The sequence below is a fragment of the Labrus bergylta genome, chromosome 16 (assembly GCF_963930695.1).
Source record: "Labrus bergylta chromosome 16, fLabBer1.1, whole genome shotgun sequence".
In the NCBI taxonomy this organism is placed as follows: Eukaryota; Metazoa; Chordata; class Actinopteri; order Labriformes; family Labridae; genus Labrus; species Labrus bergylta.
In genome coordinates, this window is record NC_089210.1 from 5446051 (window position 1) to 5466418 (window position 20368).

A 20368-nucleotide genomic window follows, 5' to 3' on the forward strand; every position below is an offset into this window, starting at 1 on the left:
GTTTCCCTTTGTGTCGATTGTTTTTTGTTGTCGCAACACGGTGCACGCTCTCACCCCGCTTCCTTCCTCTCCAATCACTCAGGCTGAGGAGCGTCATGGTAACTTTGAGGAGCGACTGCGACAGATGGAGGCGCAACTGGAGGAGAAGAACCAGGAGCTACAGAGGGTGAGTCATGCTTGCTTTTTCCATCTTTCTCTCGCTCTTTTTTTTTTTTTTCATCCTCCCCCTTCTTTCACGCCACTGCTTTTGTCAGGCTTTACGCCGCACAAAGGCGCGCTAATTTTCTAAACCCTCTATTTGACCGGGCACACTCAGATAAAAATCTTTGTCTCTCGCTCTCAGTCAGGCAGAATGCTTGTTATAAACGCTCCTTGCAGCCCTCCCTTTTTTTTAAGTTTCTCCTCTTTGGCTCTCACCCTGTCTCTCTCTCTCTCTCTCTCTCTCTCTCTCTCTCTCTTTCTCTCTCTCTCTCTCTCTCTCTCTCTCTCTCTCTTCCCCCCTCAGGCGAGGCAGAGGGAGAGGATGAACGATGAACACAACAAGCGCCTCTCTGACACGGTGGACAAGCTTCTGTCAGAGTCCAATGAGAGGCTGCAGCTCCATCTGAAGGAGAGAATGGCCGCCCTGGAGGAAAAGGTGACCAACTCGGACTGAAGCAAAACTCAAAACATCTCTTTGGTTTCATCTAAACCTTAAAAAAAAGTGTCAGAAATCGTCCCATTCCCTCAATCACAACTCCACAAATCCAATCCCCTTTATGTATCAGCTGTACCCAAAATAAATGTCCAATGACCAGAATTACAAACCAGCCTTCTTAATAACATCAGACACCTTACACTTCATCCTATCTTATATTAGCCAATGAAATCCTACCTTCTCATCAAACATGAGAATATTAATGTTACATTGTTTTTATGGTACATTATTATGTGACAACAGCAAATAATAACCATGAAGTTACAGCAGAAACTTAAATTTGGCTCGCTAAAAGCTAGCAATCAGTGTTTTTCCATCCAACATTTGAAGAGTTTTTAGTTTTAATTTTTAATTAACCAGGAAAAAGTCTCATTGAGATTAAAAATCTCTTTTACAAGAGCGTCCTGGCCAAGACAGGCAGCAGCACAATTACAGAGTTTCAGACATAAAACACTTAACAGCAATGAACATAAACACAGGAATCACAAAAAGAACCAGTTCATCAGAATCTGTCAGAAGTCATCAGCAACAAAGCGATACGAGTTAGTTAAAACATCTACAGTCAGATATATCTGCCTCCAGATCATTAAGACGACCTTTAAAAACATTCAAGGAAACCAGCTCCCGAAGATTTAAAGTATCTTGCAACCGATTCCAAGAAGAGGGAGCAGCACACTTGAACTCCCTTTTTCCTACTTCGGTACGGGCTTTAGGGATGGTTAGAAGGAGAGTGTTTTATGTGTTTAAAATGTAGATAGTAAAAAACAGGTGTTTCTAGATTTAGCCAAAGTTAGGTGGGGGTAGCATTTCCAATATGCCAACCACCATCGTTCAACTTCAAAACTCCACTTCAGAAACCAGTGGGTGACATCGCTGAGTTCGTCCACATAGATATATAATACAGTCAATTGGATTCCCTTTGAAAAAGATGCCGAACCATACGAGCCAAAACATATGACATCGTTTCAGGTTAATATTAAATGTTTACAAAAAATGATTCGCTTTTCTTCTTTTTTTTTTTTTTTAACTAGAACTGGAGATGTTTTATTTGCCAGCGCTGAGGCCTTTTATCAGAAAAAATGATCACAATCATCTCTCATGATGTCGGATGAGTTGAAGCCACAAAAGAGCAGAGATTGATGAAGTTACCTCTCACTAGTTTAATGTTGTAGAGTAAAATATGGTGACAAAAATGTGTAAAGATGAGATCTGCAGCTTGACTCCAGTTCTTCTATCTGTCCTAACAAATCTCAGTCAAAATATACTGTGCTCGTCATAACACAACAATTAAGTTTTGTATTCTCCCGTCTCCAGAACGCCCTGTCTGAAGAACTGTCCAACATGAAGAAACTCCAGGATGATCTCTTAGCAAACAAGGTGGCTGCCCCTGTCTTGGCTTCACTGTTAAGTTTAAAAATATTTGACATACAATCATCACTTTTTCACCGACTTTGTCTGTTTGGTTTTTTTTAACCCTAGGACCAACTGATAGCAGAGCTGGAAAGGCTTCAGCTGGAGTTAGATCAGCTGAGAGCGAGGCCCGGGGGCTCCTATTCCAGGTTGGCTGCCTTTAAGACATCAAAAAAAAAAATCAGCGTGGCCTCGCCTGACTGTAAAAATGTGATGTTTTGTGTCTTATCTTGTCAGACACCATCAATTATAACACTAGTGGACTTGATGAACATGCACTACTGTCATTCTCACTCTCCTTTAAAGCCCTCAGGGAACATGAATTTAAAGAAGTTTTGGATTCCATATGCATTTGAAGCCCTTCTTCTCTTCATGTTTCACGTGCTTCTTATAGTTTGAACTCAGATATTTTCTCTTTGGATTGAATGTTTGTGTCATGACCTTATGTGCTCTTGTACATACTGCCTTTTGTGTTGTTGAGTGAGTTTTTCCGTGGTTAAAACGTCTCATTGTAGTTTCCGTCACAGCCTGATTCATCCCTCGGGATAATTGCAGCGGTACTTTATCTTGTGTGCCATCTTATCTCCCACCTCCATCTCTCCAGTCGCTCTCTGCCAGGTAGCGCTCTGGAGTTGAGGTATTCCCACGGGGGCGGGTCCCTGCCGTCAGGCTCCACTACTCACCTGGACGCCTTCGGTAATGCCTCCACGGGGGGCGTGGTCAGGCGGAGTCACCGGGCCCGTTGGAGCTCGGCCCGAGAGGACGCTACCAAGGTGAGGACAGACATCCCTACCACTTGAAAGTGAAACTCACAGACTATGATCAACAAACTGCAATTTAACTTTAATTACTTTACAATAAATAAAGTCAGTTTGGTTTATAAGAAGACCAACATTTGCTTAGTTCTAAACACACATACTTATGGGAAGGTAACTAGTTTTGCTGCTACATGTAGCATAGCTGAAAACGTGTATTTTTAGAATTGAATGATTCAACGAATGGATAACAACTCGTTCTGTCTCTCGGTGCGCAGTACCCAGACTGGGACAGCGGGGCTCTGCTTGGGACCGGGTTCGAGCCAGGCCTCGATGTGGGCTGCTCCGACGACGAGGACGACGGAGAGCATCGACACGGCTCTGGGCTGCACTCTCCCAGCGGGCAGACGGACGTGCAGACACTGGCCATCATGCTGCAGGAACAGCTGGAGGCCATTAATAAGGAGATCAAGTAAGGAGGCCCTGTGCAGTTATAAGAGGGAGGGAGAAGGTTCAACACGCCTCTCTGGATTTGTTTTTTCAATTCCTTGTTTCTTTTAAACACCAGGCATTCCTACCGAAAGTAATGCTTGATTTTACAATGATGTGTAATTCAGTAAAAGTGTGAAAGTATGGCACATCAGTTTTAACTTGAATATTTTAAAAAACCAGACTGATCCAGGAGGAGAAGGAGAACACGGAGTTGAGAGCGGAAGAGATCGAGAGCCGGGTCAGCGTGGCTTTGGACAGTCCGCCCCTCCCTCCGTCCACCCTGGGGAGAGACAGCACAGGCCGGGGGTTCATCCCCTCGTCCATCACTTCCTCCACCCTGGCCTCCCCCTCACCCCCGAGCTCCGGACACTCCACCCCTCGCCTGCCTCACTCCCCGGCCCGGGAGAACGACAGACAGGTACCGCCGGAGCGAAAAAAGGAAGCAAACTTTTTATTCCCATCTGTGTTGAACTGATCTGTGTTTTTTATTTTTTATTTTTTTTTATCTCGCCTCCTCCGTATCCACCTCCCTGTTTATGCAAACAGCTCCTCCAGACAGTGAGTCATGTAAATAAAGCATAAGTAAATCATGCAGACGGGGTCAGGAGGAGTTAAGTTATTCATCAGCACCGTGTTAGATTTGGGCAGGACTGATTAAATACCTCGTAGATGGTGTGATGCTTGGTGCCAGACACACTGGTTCCAGGTGCCTCTGAAATGGGCGGATGGATTTCAAAAGATGGTGCAATAAACACGAAAAACACGCAGTCAGCGGCCGATTGTGAAAGCGGTAATGTTGATGTGGGAGGTCGGAATAGAATGGCAAGAATTGTTCAAATTATGGAACAAGTTTTCAGCGTATACAAAGACCAAAAAAAAAACAGTGTTGTTACAGTAACAGAGCTCCAAAAACTAAAAACAGAAGAAAAAACAACGGCTGCCGCTGTGGCACAAAACACAGAAATGTGATGGCAAGTGTTATTATTCTTTTCATATGAGATGAGATGAGATGAGATTCTTTTCATATGAAGCCAGCAGTGGTTTAGCTCAAGGCAGGGACACTCCTTTCAGACGTTGGACTGACTTTTAAATGTGATTTGAATGTGAGGACAGATCTGCATCACGTCACACGTCACATGTTGTTGACATTTTGTCTGGTCGTGTGATGCGTTAAGATTATTATCTGAAACTTGACAGCTAATTGCCGGATAAATTAGCAACGAGAATAAAGAGAATCAGTAAAAATAACGAGGTTTCATTAATGTTTTCTTTCTGACTTATAACGTCTCAGTTTATCCGCAAGAGACATTTTAACTTGGTGTAATTAAATGTTTTGAATCTTTGTTGCACTGGTAGAAAATAAGCAGATTAGGTCTCAGTGACTGAGCTACTTTGGAGGGAACAAAAGCCCCTGAGCCTTCTGGATGAACCATCCAACTGCACATTTAGAGAAATATTACTTCTTCTTCATTCCCCTTTTTTCTATTTGAATTTTCAGAATAGCAAAGATGATGATCGGTCCCTCGCTCTCCTCGACTCTACACCTCCGCCCACTCCTCGCGCTCTGCGCTTGGACAGGATGGCCCTCACCCACCCCGGAGCGATGCTTGACGACCCCCGAGAGTTTCGCAGGTAGGGCGGATAGAGCAGACATTCAGATACATTGTAATCTTCTTTTTTCCGGCTCTTTTCCCCACCGGTGATTTATTTCGCCCCTCCCAGTCTCTCGGCAGATGGGAGCAGCTCCAACAGCAGCCAAGATTCTCTCCACAAGGCCAGCAAGAAGAAAAGCATCAAGTCTTCCATCGGTCGGCTGTTTGGGAAGAAGGAGAAAGGAAGGATGGGCCAACCCGGGCGGGATGGATCGGCCTCTCTTGGTAAAGAGATAAAAGATAAAGTAGGGCTCACACACAATGCTTGATTTAGGAATATAAATGATCTGTAACTCTCCTTTGATCTCACTCCCAGCCTCCACACCCTCTGAAGACATGGCCTCTGGTGACCCAATGGGGATAAACAAGACTGGGACTCTGGGTCCAGCAGATAAAGACCGCCGCAGCAAGAAGAAGTATGTGACTTGTTTCTCCTTTTTCTCGATTTGGTTATCAGGATTTTGATCCCTGACTTGAGCTCCTCTTCGTCCTTTTTAGGCATGAGCTCCTTGAGGAAGCATGTCGCCAAGGACTTCCCTTTGCATCTTGGGACGGCCCAACTGTTGTGTCCTGGTTGGAGGTACTTTGCGATCACAGCAACCTAAACGACTTGGGAACACAATTTAAATAACAACTTTTGGTTCCATTTTACTCCCCCTTTATAATTCCCATTTATCATATCTCTTTCCTGCCTCCTTCCAGCTGTGGGTGGGAATGCCGGCCTGGTACGTCGCAGCCTGCCGCGCTAACGTGAAGAGCGGAGCCATCATGGCAAACCTGTCGGACACAGAGATCCAGAGGGAGATCGGCATCAGTAACCCACTCCATCGCCTCAAACTGCGACTGGCCATCCAGGAGATGGTGTCCCTCACGAGCCCCTCCGCCCCGGCCAGCACTCGCTCTGTGAGGAAACTTTTGATTTACCATGAAGGAAAAAGAAATCCAATAACCACAGAGATGTGATTAAAAAAATCACAGTCTAGCATTCATATAAGATATAAAGTGAGGAAGCCTTGATTGAAGTATAATGGGTGTTGTCGTTAATATGAAAGAAAAAAAGATATTCTGTGTAATTGAGGGTTTATGACGATAGTTTTTTAAAAGTTAGATTAATGAAATAGAAGCTTTCCAGGATAAAGTTCTAATTTACTAATTTTTAACACAGGGAAAATGATGAAAACAAAATCTTAAACACATATAGAGCCACAAAAAAAGATGTGACAGAAGTGTTGGCTAGCTTTCTAACACAACGTTTCGTAGAAGCAACCTTTTGTTAGGAGTGAATGGTGAAATTTAAAGTCAGTTGGAATCATTAAAGATTTCTAAGATTTCTTGAAAAGGTTTCCAAGTTCATGGGTCACTGGTGCACTTAAGCCTCTTGTGGTCAAAGTTAGAATTACAACAACACATTATTCCTTAGCCCATTTCACAAATAAAAGAAACTTAAAGAAATAATAATGAATAAATCAAAACGTTTCCTCATTATCCATTTTTCCATCTCCTTTCAACTTTCACAAATGAAAAAGGAAACAAAAAGCATCCTTGATCAGACTAAGAAAATGGATCCCCAGGATGTCCTTCTTTTTTTTTTTTTGATTCTTTAGGCTTCCGTAGAAAATTACATGAAAAATTATCTGAAATACAATGAAAAAAAACAACTGATTTTGTTAAGATGAATTTGTAAAATAAATGTTTGTCAAATGTATAAAGCTGCAGGAGCTCCTGAGGGAAAAATGAAAGGCAGAAACATGTATATCTTTTTAAAGATTACGTTTGGAAAAACTGAAGAGAAATAAGAAATGTGGGGAAGAGAGTGGAGTTTACATGCTTCAAAGGGCTGAACCTGCGACCACTATCTCGAGGACTGTAGCCTCCATTTATAGTGTGCCTTTTATTTCTGACTGAGTTCAAAAGTCACCCAAGGAACATATTACATACTTTATTACATTAAATGTATCCTGCATGTGATAAATGTCATAAGCAATTCATATTTTCCAAAGAAGAACGAAAGGAATCTGAATTTGTCATGGCAAAGTTTGACCGATGTCACCTAGAAATGAAACACAAAAAGCTACACTCTCCCAAAGTGTAGCCTTCCCACACAGCCACAAAGACAAACCAGATGTTGAAAAGTGTAGTAAAACTGCCGCACGCACACACATTGTTGCGCCAATGTCCCGGGTTCCAAGGAAGAAGAAGTTAAGTTAAACCAAAGAAACCAGGGTCTGCTCATGGTTTGGCTTCATGTTTTCTGCAGGAATCACAATAATGGGAAGAAGTGATCAGTCACACATACTCCTCAACACGTTGAACGCTCTCATTCTGTCACTTTACACAAACCAGCTGCACCTCTTGTTCATCTAATCACCAGGGCAACGAGAAAGCAGTCTGCTGTTGTGGTTGGTTAATATTTTCTGATGTGGCTTTTTTTTTTTGGCAGAGCAGTGTTGAGTCAGTGCTTTAGGCGAGGAAGAGAAAGCGCTGCAAAAGAAGGGAAATTAAGGTTCTAATAGCTGAAATCAAAGCAGTCAATTCCTATTTTTAACAAACCAGTTTGTACATTGAAGCAATTCACTAGTTTCATGCTTTATTTGCCTTTAATTATCTTAAAAAGTTGATATTTCTTCTAACTCAGAAATGACATTTTCTTGTTTTCTTAACAGACAATTGAATTCATTGAATTGTTTTGCTTTTTCTCTTTTTTGTTTTTTAATCCCTACTTGTGTGCAGTGCCTTTTGATTGAATGGTTTCCTTCTCTTTAATTTCTTCAGTCAACCAGTAACGTGTGGATGACCCACGCAGAGATGGAGTCCCTAAACGCAGCCACCAAGCCTCCGGTCAGTGTCGCCTTCTGTCCAGTCTGTGTCACAAAAACCCTTTTTTAAGTTCTTCATAATTATTTTACTCAATTTTGAATTATTTTAAAATTCTTGTCTAGTCTTAATCATGTTGACAGGTCTCCCCCTTCCTCTCTTTGTTCCTTTTTTTTTTATTTCTTTCTCTTTATGTCTCTGTTTTTCTTTCTTTGTGGGCCCAGGCCTTAGTGTTGTGCATCTTCTTCTCCCCCTCTGGTAGCTGTTTCTGTGTGAACTGCTTCCAACTAAATACCCGTTCACTAACACACTATTCCTCCCTATTGTCCTCTTTTCCTGCTGCTGCTGCTGCTCCCTCCTCCTCTGCTTCTCCTCCATCATCTCTCCATCCGTCCACCCTGCTCTCAACCCCATGCTCCACTTTCTCCCTCTCCACCTCCACATCTCTCTCTCTACCTGTCTCCGTTTCTCTCTGTCTGCCTCCTCTCTCTCATGTTTGCGCTGCAGGAGCTGAAGGAGTTCAGCTGGGATCAGGTAAGGATCAACTGCACCTTCTCAAAAAGTCAGAATTAACACATCATGAATGTCAGCGATTTTGATCTCCAGTGAGGCTAGCCCGCAGTGACTCATGTGCGCCATCATATATTAAGCCGAGCGTGAGCCAGTGTTGATCGTTCGCGGTTGTCCCCCTCCAGATACTGGCCTACGGCGATATGAATCATGAGTGGGTGGGAAACGACTGGCTGCCCAGCCTCGGCCTGCCGCAGTATCGCAGCTATTTCATGGAGTCCCTGGTGGATGCTCGCATGCTGGACCACTTGACGAAGAAGGAGCTGAGAGGACAGCTAAAGATGGTGGACAGCTTCCACAGGTAGAGCTCGACACTTCTGCAACTATAAGCTCTATTTACAGATTCTACATAGAAAGGTGGAATCTGCACAGAGGAGTCTGGATTTTCAGCCTGGGAATTGTTCTGGTTTCTGTTTGAAGTACATTTGTAGTCCAATTACGTATCAGAAAACTCCGTGTGGACAACAGAAAACAGGCGAAATGTTGCCTGCGCTAATGACATGCAAGTTTCCATCGTTAGCATCATTTCTTTTCGGACAAAGAAAGGACTGCACATTTGTTTCAGACTTAAACGCCACATGAAAATGAACACTCGCCTGGAAGTTGTTTAAACAAACCGCCGGCTTCACCATAATAACTGAGAAATTCACATCCTCTCCCACAGCCACACATGGTCTTTCTCAGACGATGATAGAAGAAGTTTGTCAATGGGTTCCAAGATTGCATCAACCATAACTCACATGTTCTTCTGGATCTCCCTCTAAGTACTAATACTCTCCTTCATAGCCATGTGCTCATTGCAGCACAAGCGTCATTTAAATTTGGTCAGTATAAGAAATATCGGTTGAACCAAGATTTAAAGTAACTGCACTTTTTGGAACTTCTGTTCAAACAAGATTTGAATCTAGTTTCCACTTCCAACACCCTTCAACATCTTGTTGTTCCTGCTAAATGACTCACTGAAGTCACTGTCTGACAACGCAACGATAACAATCACTTCAGGATGTTGAAATTCTTTGAAGGGGTATGGTCCTTTTTCTTTGTTGCACCTGTTAGTCATTAAGGCTGAAACATCACACAAAGGGTTTATAAACACTGGAAGTACCCTTAAAGCATCTTCTGCAGATCTTACTCATGTCCCATGAATAAGAGTGTATCATCTGCATAATGTCAAATCAATTACTTCAGCCTCAGTTAAACTAGATCAATATGAAGAGTTACATCCTTTTAGTCAGGATCATCCCATGGTTTAGGGGTTATTATTATGCAATCCACTATCAGAAGTGAGAGCGGCGGCTGAATTTCCAAGTTTTTTTGCGTTTATTTAGAGATATAGGACAGTGGGCAGAGTCAGAAATTGGGGTGTGAGAAAGTGGTGGAGGTCAGATCCGAACCGGGGCTGCCCGCTTGGAGGCCCCCGTACATGGGCCTTGCGCACTAATCACTAGGCTACCGGCGCCCCCCGTTTCTAACTCTTAACACGATATATTAAGCGTTTCAACATAAGAAAATGTAAATCATTTTCTTATACCAATTTTTGATTTTTAAACCCACAAAAAACTAAAACAACCCATCAAACTCAGTTAAACGCCAAAACCTTTCCTTTCATCAGTTTCCCATTTAAAATCAAGAAAAACTCTTGCTTTGATTGAACGAAGAACTCACTTTCATTCTCCTCTGTTGAGGCTCTGTTTCTGCCACTAATGGGAAGGGTGTTAAAAGATATTTAGGGAGTGCTGCCGCTGATGTGACACTGGCTGCTCAGGTGTGTGTCTTTAGGCTTAACTTTGCTTAAGGGGTCAAAAGGAGTCAGGTTGTGTTAATACTTTCTGAGTGAAGGTGAGAGTGGGAACACGCCCCTCAGTTAACCTGCTTCAACCTCCCTCTGCCTCTTTGACCTCTCCCAGGGTCAGCTTGCATTACGGCATCATGTGCCTGAAGCGTCTCAACTACGATCGAAAGGAGCTGGAGAGGAGGCGAGAGGAGAGCGTCCACCAGAACAAAGGTAAGCCGAAGTCATTATCCCATTACTCGTGCCCCCATCAAGCTGACCTCATCCACTCAACTAATTCCTCCTTTCATGCTGTGCTATTGTCTTGTTCAAAGCATACCTACCAAACCTTTAAAAAACCTGATTATAACCATTACTGGTCTTTTATCAACCCAGTATTTTACCTACTTTTGCACATGGTTTGGGTATTTTATCCATCCAGGAAAACTCCCAAACCATCAAAGACATCTTGCTAAATAGTGAATCCCTTAAATCAGGGGTTCTGAATGTCAGGTTGAGGAGGATCAGGGGGGTTTCCAAGGGATCCAAGACAATTCATTTCATAATAATAAGTAGCACAGTGACTGAATGCATGGACATTTTGGCCATTGGTCACTCTGAAAATGGGAAAATGCAATCAGAAGGGGGACCCTGGGACAAAATCTAACCAACATGTGAGGTCCTTCATCAGAAAAATCCCATGCCTAACATCATGGATATTACATTGTAATCTGTGTTGCAAAATAAAAATACAATCAATGATAGAAAAAGAAAATATGTAACACCTCACTAATCCAGGGATGTCTTCCTTGAGGGCAGCTGTTCAGAAAATCCAATCTCAAATGGAGTCATCACACATTTATTTATGACGTTTTGAGGGGGGGGTTCCCATCCCAAATCTCCACTGGTAATATTCTGGTGTTAGCGCCTGATCTCCCGGAAATGGTGGATTACCTCGAAATGATGTTGTATTCTAAAAAAGAAAAGCACGCATGACTTCTAGTATCTAGTGCATCATCCCAGATCTTGACACGTGAGTGATGTTTTGTTCAGGAATGATCCCTTCGAGCTATCTGCTGAATGCTAATGCTCTGCTTTAAAGACATTTTCTTATCGAAATAAAAGCCTTGTATTTATGCTGGTCAGTCCATGAAAGACCTGTTTCAAGATTAAGAATCACTGCTCTTCAGGTTACTTTTGTTTGATCCTTGTTTACTGCTAGTCTCCACGACTGGGGCTCTTCAGTAGTAGCATACAGTACATGGGATATTTTGAAAGATGAATTAGACTGTGTCGTTTTTACTCATTTGCACAGTTTAGCAGGCGCAAAAGCCACGCAATCCTTTTGTGAATCAGGCCCTCAGAGTTTTAATCTGATTGTCTGACAACATTACAGAATGTATCTTTTTTGGAGCTCTCATTTAGACCCCATAGTGTAAAAATAAAAATAGACCAAGGTGTACAAACGTTTAAATAAATTTCCAACGAATACGAGTATATCATCTGCATAAAGTAGTAAACTGACCGTCAAATGATTGACTTCAACCTAATTAATTCGGGGGAACTTCCAAACTCCATTCAATCCGCAGAGTCCCTTTGCACCTTTAAGAAAAAGCTAAAGAATACCTGCAACTTTAATGATATTAATGATGACGATAATGATGATGATGACAATGGTTTTGTTTAATAATGGCGAATTTAGGATGGTTATGATGCTGATTAAAACTCAAGAACAGCTGTCGATGTTGTGCTTTGCCTCTGTGCATTGCCTTTCATCATCTGTGTGTCTGATCGGACTCATCCCTGTTTGTTTGCATATACTGAAGTGTTTCCTCCTCTCTAGATCGTTGCTTGTGTTGTTCTTACTCTCTGATGAACTGTACGTCACTTTCGATAAAAGCGTCTTCTAAATTAATTGTGAAATTGTAGAAAAAAAAACATCTTCACAAGCATCATCCAAATCCCTTCATGCTTCTCAACATAAAGTGATTATTGTTATTTCATTCTACATCAAAAGTGGAAGCTGTGGCTACATGTTCTTTAAAAGTTTAAATTTAAATGTGGAAAGGAAAAAAGCTTCACAAACTCAGTAAACCATTGAAATCATTTGATTCCTTACCTCAGATTTGGCATTTAGACCAAAGAAAACTCCTGCTTAGAATGAGAAAAAAACCACAACAACTTGATAACGGTAAACAAAACACACATTTTCTTTGATTCCGCTGTCTAACGCAGTGCCGGCTGGGATATGTTTGGACCACCTCTTAGTTAATGTCCCCCCCCCCCCCCCCAAGAGATTATAAACCACAGCTTTCTAGAGCAATTTGGCTGGATAATGATTACATAAATGTCAACACTCTCGGTCATTAAACAAACCCAAATCTGCTGCTCTCCCACTGCTCTGCTTAAGAATACACATGTTGTGCATTTACAGTCAATTCATCTTGGCTGATTTCCTCCCAGAAGAATTCCCGGAGTTCGGAAGTGTGTGGGTTTTTTTTTGTTTGTCTGATGAATGGCTTGACCATCGCAGTCCATATTAGTGAACCCATTAGCTAAGAGGAGACCTTTTCACCATTTCTCTTGATCACTCGTTGATACGTCATTGGCAATAATGGCCCTTTGGAAGAAGATTAATAAGCCAGAGCAGCACCGCATCTTTCATCCAGCTTGAGCTTCAGGAAGCGAGCAGAATATTAAGAAACCTGATCTGGCTTATAAAAACAGAGCACAGACAGCTTGCTGTTTGCAGATGGATGCCTGCTCTTCCCCCCACCTCCTCCTCCTTCCTCCTTCCTCCTTCCTCCTCACCCTCTTCCTTCTTTCTCCCAGATGTGATGGTCTGGTCCAACGAGCGTGTGATGTGCTGGGTGCAGACTCTCGGCCTGAAGGAGTACGCCGACAACCTGCGTGAGAGCGGCGTCCACGGGGCTCTGTTAGCTCTGGACGACACCTTCGACTTCACTGACCTGGCCCTGCTGCTGCAGATCCCCAATCAGAGCATACAGGTACAGGACAGGTGGTCACTGAGGAGGATGCATCTAGTCTATACCTCTTTATAAAGGGACATTAGAGTAAATATCTTCATATGTAAGATCCCCTTCAAATAGATTATTTTAATCAGCTTCTCTTCTTTAATCAGTCTGTTTTTTCCCCCAATAAAATCTTTAAGTCTTATATTTTAAAGACCGTATAAAAAGTTTTGGAATGCTTCAGTTCATCCTGCAGCTGTGAAACAGGATGTTGTGACTGCATTGTAATCCATCTTCAGCTAGAAGCACTTTTCACTTTTAATGCTGCTGACGGGCTCAGACGATCATTTTAAAGTGCCTTTCACGCAATCCCATATCCAAAATAGTTTGGACTTTGATGATTATCAAAACGCTGAAACCCCATAATACAAAAAAGCACAAAGACAACAATTTAAAAGTTGAATTTTAAAAATAAGAGGCCTATTTCAAATTTGATGCCAGCAACCCGATTCAAAAAAAAGTTGGGACAGTGTTAGGAAAGACTGGAAAAGACTGCGCTGGGATTTTATTAATTATGTTTCTCAACGTGGTGTGGTAGGACTCCAAATTGGTCTTGGTCTCAAGACTTTTTGAAGGTCTTCGAATCGAAAGCATTTTTACTCGGTCTTGTCTTGGTTACTAGGTTATAAATCAAGACCGCTCAAGAACATCACTGCAAAGCTATTCATTTCAGTTATTACTAGGAAAGGAAGGAAAGTGTCTCTTTCTAAAAAAAAACAAATAACTTCAATTCATTTGTAGTTTGATTCTTATTCCCATGGTTAAGGCCGCAACCTTCTTGGTGTTACAGTATTTGTAAGTGACACGCCCACTGCACACAAGTTGATTATTTTTCTGTGATATTTATGATCTTGGTCTTGTCTCGTTCTCGCCCTGCCTTGGTCTTGGTCTTGGCTCGGTCTCGATCCCTAAATGTCTTGGTCTTGTCCTGGTCTCGGGTCTTGGTCTCATTCAGTGTGGTCTTCATAACAACACTTTCTCAACTTAAAACTGCAAATGATCTGTGGATTTCATCTTCAACTTTTAGCAGGGAGAGCCGTGCTTATTTCATCAAGACAATACCAAACTCTGTTCTTCACGTGTAAAAACAGCATGACACCGTCGTAAAAGAGTTGATTAACCGGTCTGCCTGCTGTGCCAGCTTGTTAGCCATTGAAAGTATTTGGCGTGCCATGAAATAAAAAAAACACAACAAAGGCTCAAAAGCTGAAATCTGACATCAAGTAAGAATGGTTAAACATTCCACAGAATACTGGTCGTTTCGGTTTGACTTTTTTTTTTTTATAGATGAAACATGTTGCCTGCATCAACTTCCACATGGTCATTTAATTATCCAAAAACAATCAACATTTGATATGCTTGCTTTGGGCTATTCTTAATAGGAAATGGGGATTCAGTGTTTGTAAATCATCAGTCTGTCTTTATTCAACGTTTTTGCAAAGCGTCCTAACTTTAACCAGAACCGAGTGTTGCATCGCTGGTTTCAAAGTCACCTGACTCCATAGACAGGAACCTGGAACTTAGAGGTTAAACACATGTTATTCGACTGTTTTCCTCACAATTTAGTTCTAAAAGCATCTATATTAGCATTTCATTTTCCTATATTTATGATGGAGCCTTTCCTATAATAAGACAGACTAGCCTTGTCATGCAAGAGCCCTAATGATCACGACAATATGTGGTTTAAACCATTTCTCTGTTCTTAAACCAGAACATAATTTAAATATCTTTTGATCCTCTGAGCCGCACATAAGACCGAGTATGATATAGGAATCTAAATAATGAAAGTAGCACACCAGGGTGCCCTGTTGGTTTGGAAGTTTAGACTTCAACCATGAACAATCCCGTGTGGCCTTTTGCATCTCTGTGTGTCTAATTTCCTGTGCGCTCTTTGCTGTCTTTAATAAAGGGCTTAAAATACCTCATCTGGTTTAAAGCAGTTCAAACATGAGCTAATGAATGCCAGCGCAGCACACCCGTCCTGAAAAAAATGTGTCATCTGCAGAGTCCAAATGAATCTCAAAGCTCTGCATCACCTCTCTCCTGCAGGCCAGACAGCTCCTGGAGCAAGAGTACAACTCCCTCATCTCCATGGGAACGGAGAGACGACCTGATGAGGTCAGCATGCTAATCGGCTTGAAGAGGTTTAAAAATAAAAGTTTGACTGAGAGATGGATTATGTGAGCGGCCATGTTTTTGTTCACACACTCTCTTGTCCGTCCGTCTGTCTGTCAGGATGGAACGAAGACGTTCACACGCTCGCCCTCCTGGAGGAAGATGTTTAGGGAGAAGGACCTCCGGGGCGTGACCTCCGACTCCGCCGAGACCCTGCCTGCTAACTTCCGTGCCTCAGCCATCGCCACGCCCTCCGTTACCCTGAGAAAGGTTCAGAGCGATGGTGAGTACCACCTGTGATCTCTGACACTTTCGCTCTCATGTTCGGCTCCTCGGAGGCGCGTCCTGAATTAGACGGATGTGTGAAGGATGACCTGTTACTCAATACGCTGTTACTCACGTGAAGGGCGCCACAGGAATCAGGTCTAAAGGTCGGTTGTAGCGTGGAAGAAGGGCGAGCTGTGATCAGGTGCAGCTATCCTGTAGAACTGATCGGAAATGGCTAAAGTTTGGGTTTCTGTGATTCGTCATCCGAGTAGTTTACAATCTTAAGATTCATCGTTTAGTCTGTCAACTGTCCAAAACTATTACCAAGAGCCCAAAAGGGACTTTTTAAAAGTTTCTTATGTGGTTTAAACAACAGTCCAAAACCCCCAAACCCCTCATTTACTGTAATAAACTAAAGGAAAACCTCAAAATCCCACATTTAAGACGCTTCACACAGAAAATGTCCTGACATTTCTGCTTGGAAAAAATGAACAAAAAAAAGAATTTTTTAAAGAGTTTGCAAATGTTTTATTTTATTTAATACAACTTATAAACTTTGCAGCTTTATGTGTCAACAAGTTGATACAGGGAAGCTTTAGCATTATGGTAGCTTTCCATTAGAGCAGTGAGGTAGGTTACTGTCACTTTAAGGGAGAAAGCTCTTCGGTGCCGTGAGAGGGTTAGAAGAGATTCAGGCAGTTGAGGATGAATTAAGGAGCGAGCCACATGGTTTCCTTACTGAGTTTACTGATTAGGAGAACTTCACTTTGAACCCTCCTGTAAGAAGATTTAACAAAAGTGTGGATTCAAATAACTTGTTTCATCAGTTTTACTTCAGAGTCCTGTGGAAGTTTGTTCCTCTTCTAGTGAACATACACGAGTGAATCCAAGGCCATTTGATCTTCAACCCACCAGACAAAATAAAACTGGAAGTAGAAGATCACACATGACTACAAGACTGAGTCCTCTTAGAGCGCTGTTTCAGTTTGAGTTTAAAATGACTCCGGTCTGGTTCCAGTTTGAGCTCTGAAGGTAAAGTATTCCACGAAAAGGTTGTTTTTCCAAGTAAGATTTACAAAATAGATCCTTACAGTCTCCATTAGATGCTCCACGGGTTACAGAGTCTGACTAAGTGGAACCACGAGGTCACCGAGCACCTGAGGAGCCTGATGATTCAAACGTTTACTGTATGGATGAGTTTAAGAGAGGCACGTTTAATAAAATCATCAAAACGTAACATATTGAACTTGTTTTCAAACTGAGCCTATCTATAATTAGTTAAGCTCCATAAATAAAGTGCTATTGCTATTTGTACTTACACTTGAAGTTATGTAAGCTCCGAGACCAAAAGTCTTTACCTTGGAGCGGTTGGTTGTTTTCATGCTACTGTGCCATTACTCTGCGGTGGAATTTTCTGTTTCCTTTCAACAAAAAAAAGCCGGCAATAACAAGGAACAGACGCTTCAAAGCACGGAGGGAGACTATTATCCTTCACCCCCCGTCTTAATACGAATGCCTGTGGAAGGTCAGCGCTGTTTCAGACGTTACAGTTCCGATAATGACGCTTTCTGTGTGTGTCGCCCCCGCTCTCTGACAGCCAACTCTGGAGCCCGGGGTGAATCTGCCTCAGTGAGGACGTACTCCTGTTGAAGGGCTGAGGTGAGAACGACTTTAATAAAACTGTCTGGAAATGTTTTAATCCATCAGTGACGGAAGAAACTCAGAGTCTCTCCTCACACGGGGCCCCACATTGACACATGGCTTTGCAGCTCTTTGTTTTTTTATGTCGTGGATTTGAGCCTGGGGATTTAAATCGTTCCCACTGAGGTCATTAAGTGGTGGGCTTTTTGGTTGGTTGGCGGGGTGGGGGGGGGGGGGGGGGGGGGGGGAGAGAGAGAGATTTGGGCAAGAGTTGAATCAAGGCCGCGGACGCAGCGATGCGAGGAATAACGCTGTTTCTCTCCTCAGGGCGCTGACCGGATTGGGACTGGAGGACCCTCTCGCTCGTCCACGGAGAAAGAAGCAATGAATATAACCATTAAACTACAAGATAAACCTATCGGCCTGACCATCCTGCAATAACAGAAGATAAGAAATAAGATGGGGAAAGGACATGAAGAATGTATGAATGTATTTTCTGAGGAAAGACTAGGGAGGTTGAAAAGGATCAGCTGTTCTCTCTCTCTCTCTCTCTCTCTCTCTCTCTCTCTCTTTGGTGTGACTGTTTCGTGGGGTTAATGGAGGACGCCGCCGATGTTGGTTAGGTTTAAGCCAGTCGCGCCAGTTTCCTCCCTCTTCATTCCTGTCTGCACACAGTCAGCACAGTTAGTAATATCAGGGCTCATTTTCCTACCTTCAGAGGAAACCACTCGCTGCCATTTACTCTCCCGTAAAACAACTCAACGTGTCGCCTTAAGACTTCTGCCTGACAACAGGTGTTTGTAATGAGAGAGAAGTTAACCTCAGCGTAAATGTTAGGGTGTTAAAAAAAAACAAAAAAACAAGAGGAATGGCTGGTAAAGTGGGAGTAATGGCTGCATGGAGGTAAACCGGTTTTAACCCTAAACAACACAGGCGACATCCTTTCTACTCACGAGTCGGCTGGTGTCCAGTGTCGGCCATTGTGGCTCTATTCTTCTTCTATGGGCCTGTCTGGGGCGTCTGAGTGCCCCCCAATTGGTCGAACACGTCCGGATTCAGACCAACATTTAGCTCCGGCCACATCAGAGGGGGACCCTCCTCGTGCTTTGTCTATTGGCACCTTGAAAGCCGATAGGCAGAGTAATCTCTTTTGAAGGGACGCCATTATAGAGATCAAAGGCAGCGAGGTGGAGGGGACAGGGTGGAGCGAGGCCACAGGGGCATTGTGTTTAGTACATTTTATGATGTCGAAGGCAGGAACTCCATACAGTTAGTGCCCGTACCACTTTCTGAAAAGACGCACTTGAAACGGAGTTTGTAGGTCCTCACTTTTGGATTTAGGAGATTAAAGTGTGTGGGGGGAAACAAGTTGGGTGATGTCTTCTATTTTGTTGGAAGACCATTTCAAAAAAACTTACAGGGGTGTCTTCAATCAATTATTTTTCAAATGAGTTTGGACATCCCATATGTCTGTTGTCTTCCCTGCATCGACAATGCTCTTTAGCTTAGCTAGTTGCCCTGAAGATCTACAGGATACTTCACTTTCAAATAACAGTTGTTGAGCCATCAGCTGTTTGGTAAACCAGCAACTGTATTACATGGATTATAAATTATTGGACTTCAATTCATTTTTTCTTCCTAATGAGCTGCAGAGCTAGCTAAACACACACACAGAGAATTAGATTTTTTCACAATCTTGCAGCACAAAATTTAATTTGAAAATTCCATAAAATTACGAATTGAAAACTAGTTTTAAAGTGAATTCCATCAGAAAGTGGTACCGGGAGCGGTGTATATCTCAAGGAATGCTGGACATGTTGGTCCGACTGTTCACTCGCCCTGCAGGATGCTGTCGTTGGGTTTATGACTTGTAATCATCAGCTCAGGGTCTGGGGGTAATCCTTATGATGGGGGAGGTGACAGGGAGACAAAACAGCGACTCACAGGGAGAGAGAAAAGAAAAAAAAAAAACAACTAAAGAGGATGGACAGATGCCGGTCATTATACTGCACACACAAGCCATAACAGAAACCAAGAGCTCTCTGGAGGGGGGGGGGGGTTAGGATGGGAAGGGGGGGATCAGAGCGAGGCAGGAAAAGAGGGCGAGCCCGAGGAAGCCCAGGAAACAAAACCTTTAGCCTCTGTGCTTACGTTGCATGTCAAACAAACAACAATGACCTAAAAAACATTTTTTTGGTGGTGAAGATGATATAAGGTGTCTTTAAAAAAATATATATCTGTATGATAAACCTACAGGGGGTCGGGAGCCTGGGGATCAATTTGTAAAATGTGTGTATTTTTTTCAGTTGTATTTTTGATTTTTTTACGATATCTATTTATTTTTCTTTAGGTATGTATTGGATAAGCGTATGTACATGTTCTGTTCATTCTTGACTTCTTTTGAACTCGTTTTCAAAAGTAAAAATATGAGACATTGAAAATGGTCATTCAAATATGCTACTGTATGTGTACATTTTGAGAACAAATTGTGCAATGATTTATCAGATTTCCATGATTAAAGTGATAGTTATACAAATTGAAAATATCATCTGGAAAAATAAACAATATTGATGATGATTAAAATGGTGATGTAAAAGAAAAAAAAAATAAAGCAACCCAGGTGGATTTGCTGATCATCGCAAACTTTCTCTATTTCCTATTTCCGATTTTATTTTTATTTTCCTGCAGGCTTAGAGTTCAGAAAATTTGTAGTAACAATTTTAAGATAATATCCAATATGTCAAATATTTGAATTCAAGCTTCTTCTTTTTTTTTACCTTTTTTTAGGTTTATTTTGGGGCTTTTAGAGCCTTTTAGAGTCGGAGAGAGAGAGGTAATGACATTCAGGAGGAAAGCCACAGGTCGGATTTGTACCCGCTCCGCCCTTTTGGGGGACTATGGTCTCCGTACACAGGGTTGGAGCGCTAACCACTAGGCTACCAGCACCCTTGTTTTTTTTATACTTTTGAGTTACAGCATACTGTATATCACAATCAACTTAGTGCATCATTTACCAGGTGTAGCTAGCCACTAAGCTACCTTGCATGTTCAATTTTGCCAACGACATGAGCAGGACTTTGACTTGTTGAGTATTTCTTAAATGATGACAATGCTGCTTTCAAGTAACAAAACTATGATGACTGCGTTTTATG

General features: G+C 42.3%; 1 protein-coding gene across 1 annotated transcript in view; it reads left to right on the top strand.

The window, feature by feature from the left end:
• Nucleotides 1-19859, top strand: part of ppfia3 (PTPRF interacting protein alpha 3) — a 32955-nt gene extending 13096 nt beyond the window's left edge. The window contains exons 11-31 of the mRNA XM_020652704.2: nt 83-166; nt 506-637; nt 2012-2074; nt 2177-2256; nt 2712-2880; nt 3141-3334; nt 3535-3772; nt 4853-4986; nt 5077-5231; nt 5323-5422; nt 5505-5586; nt 5709-5909; nt 7779-7844; nt 8328-8354; nt 8516-8691; nt 10298-10395; nt 12994-13169; nt 15243-15311; nt 15429-15591; nt 17173-17234; nt 17544-19859. Coding sequence (XP_020508360.1) covers nt 83-166; nt 506-637; nt 2012-2074; nt 2177-2256; nt 2712-2880; nt 3141-3334; nt 3535-3772; nt 4853-4986; nt 5077-5231; nt 5323-5422; nt 5505-5586; nt 5709-5909; nt 7779-7844; nt 8328-8354; nt 8516-8691; nt 10298-10395; nt 12994-13169; nt 15243-15311; nt 15429-15591; nt 17173-17225 — 2460 coding nt within the window. The 3' untranslated portion in view covers nt 17226-17234; nt 17544-19859. The remainder of the gene's footprint in view (nt 1-82; nt 167-505; nt 638-2011; nt 2075-2176; nt 2257-2711; nt 2881-3140; nt 3335-3534; nt 3773-4852; nt 4987-5076; nt 5232-5322; nt 5423-5504; nt 5587-5708; nt 5910-7778; nt 7845-8327; nt 8355-8515; nt 8692-10297; nt 10396-12993; nt 13170-15242; nt 15312-15428; nt 15592-17172; nt 17235-17543) is intronic.
• Nucleotides 19860-20368: the final 509 nt, after the last annotated feature.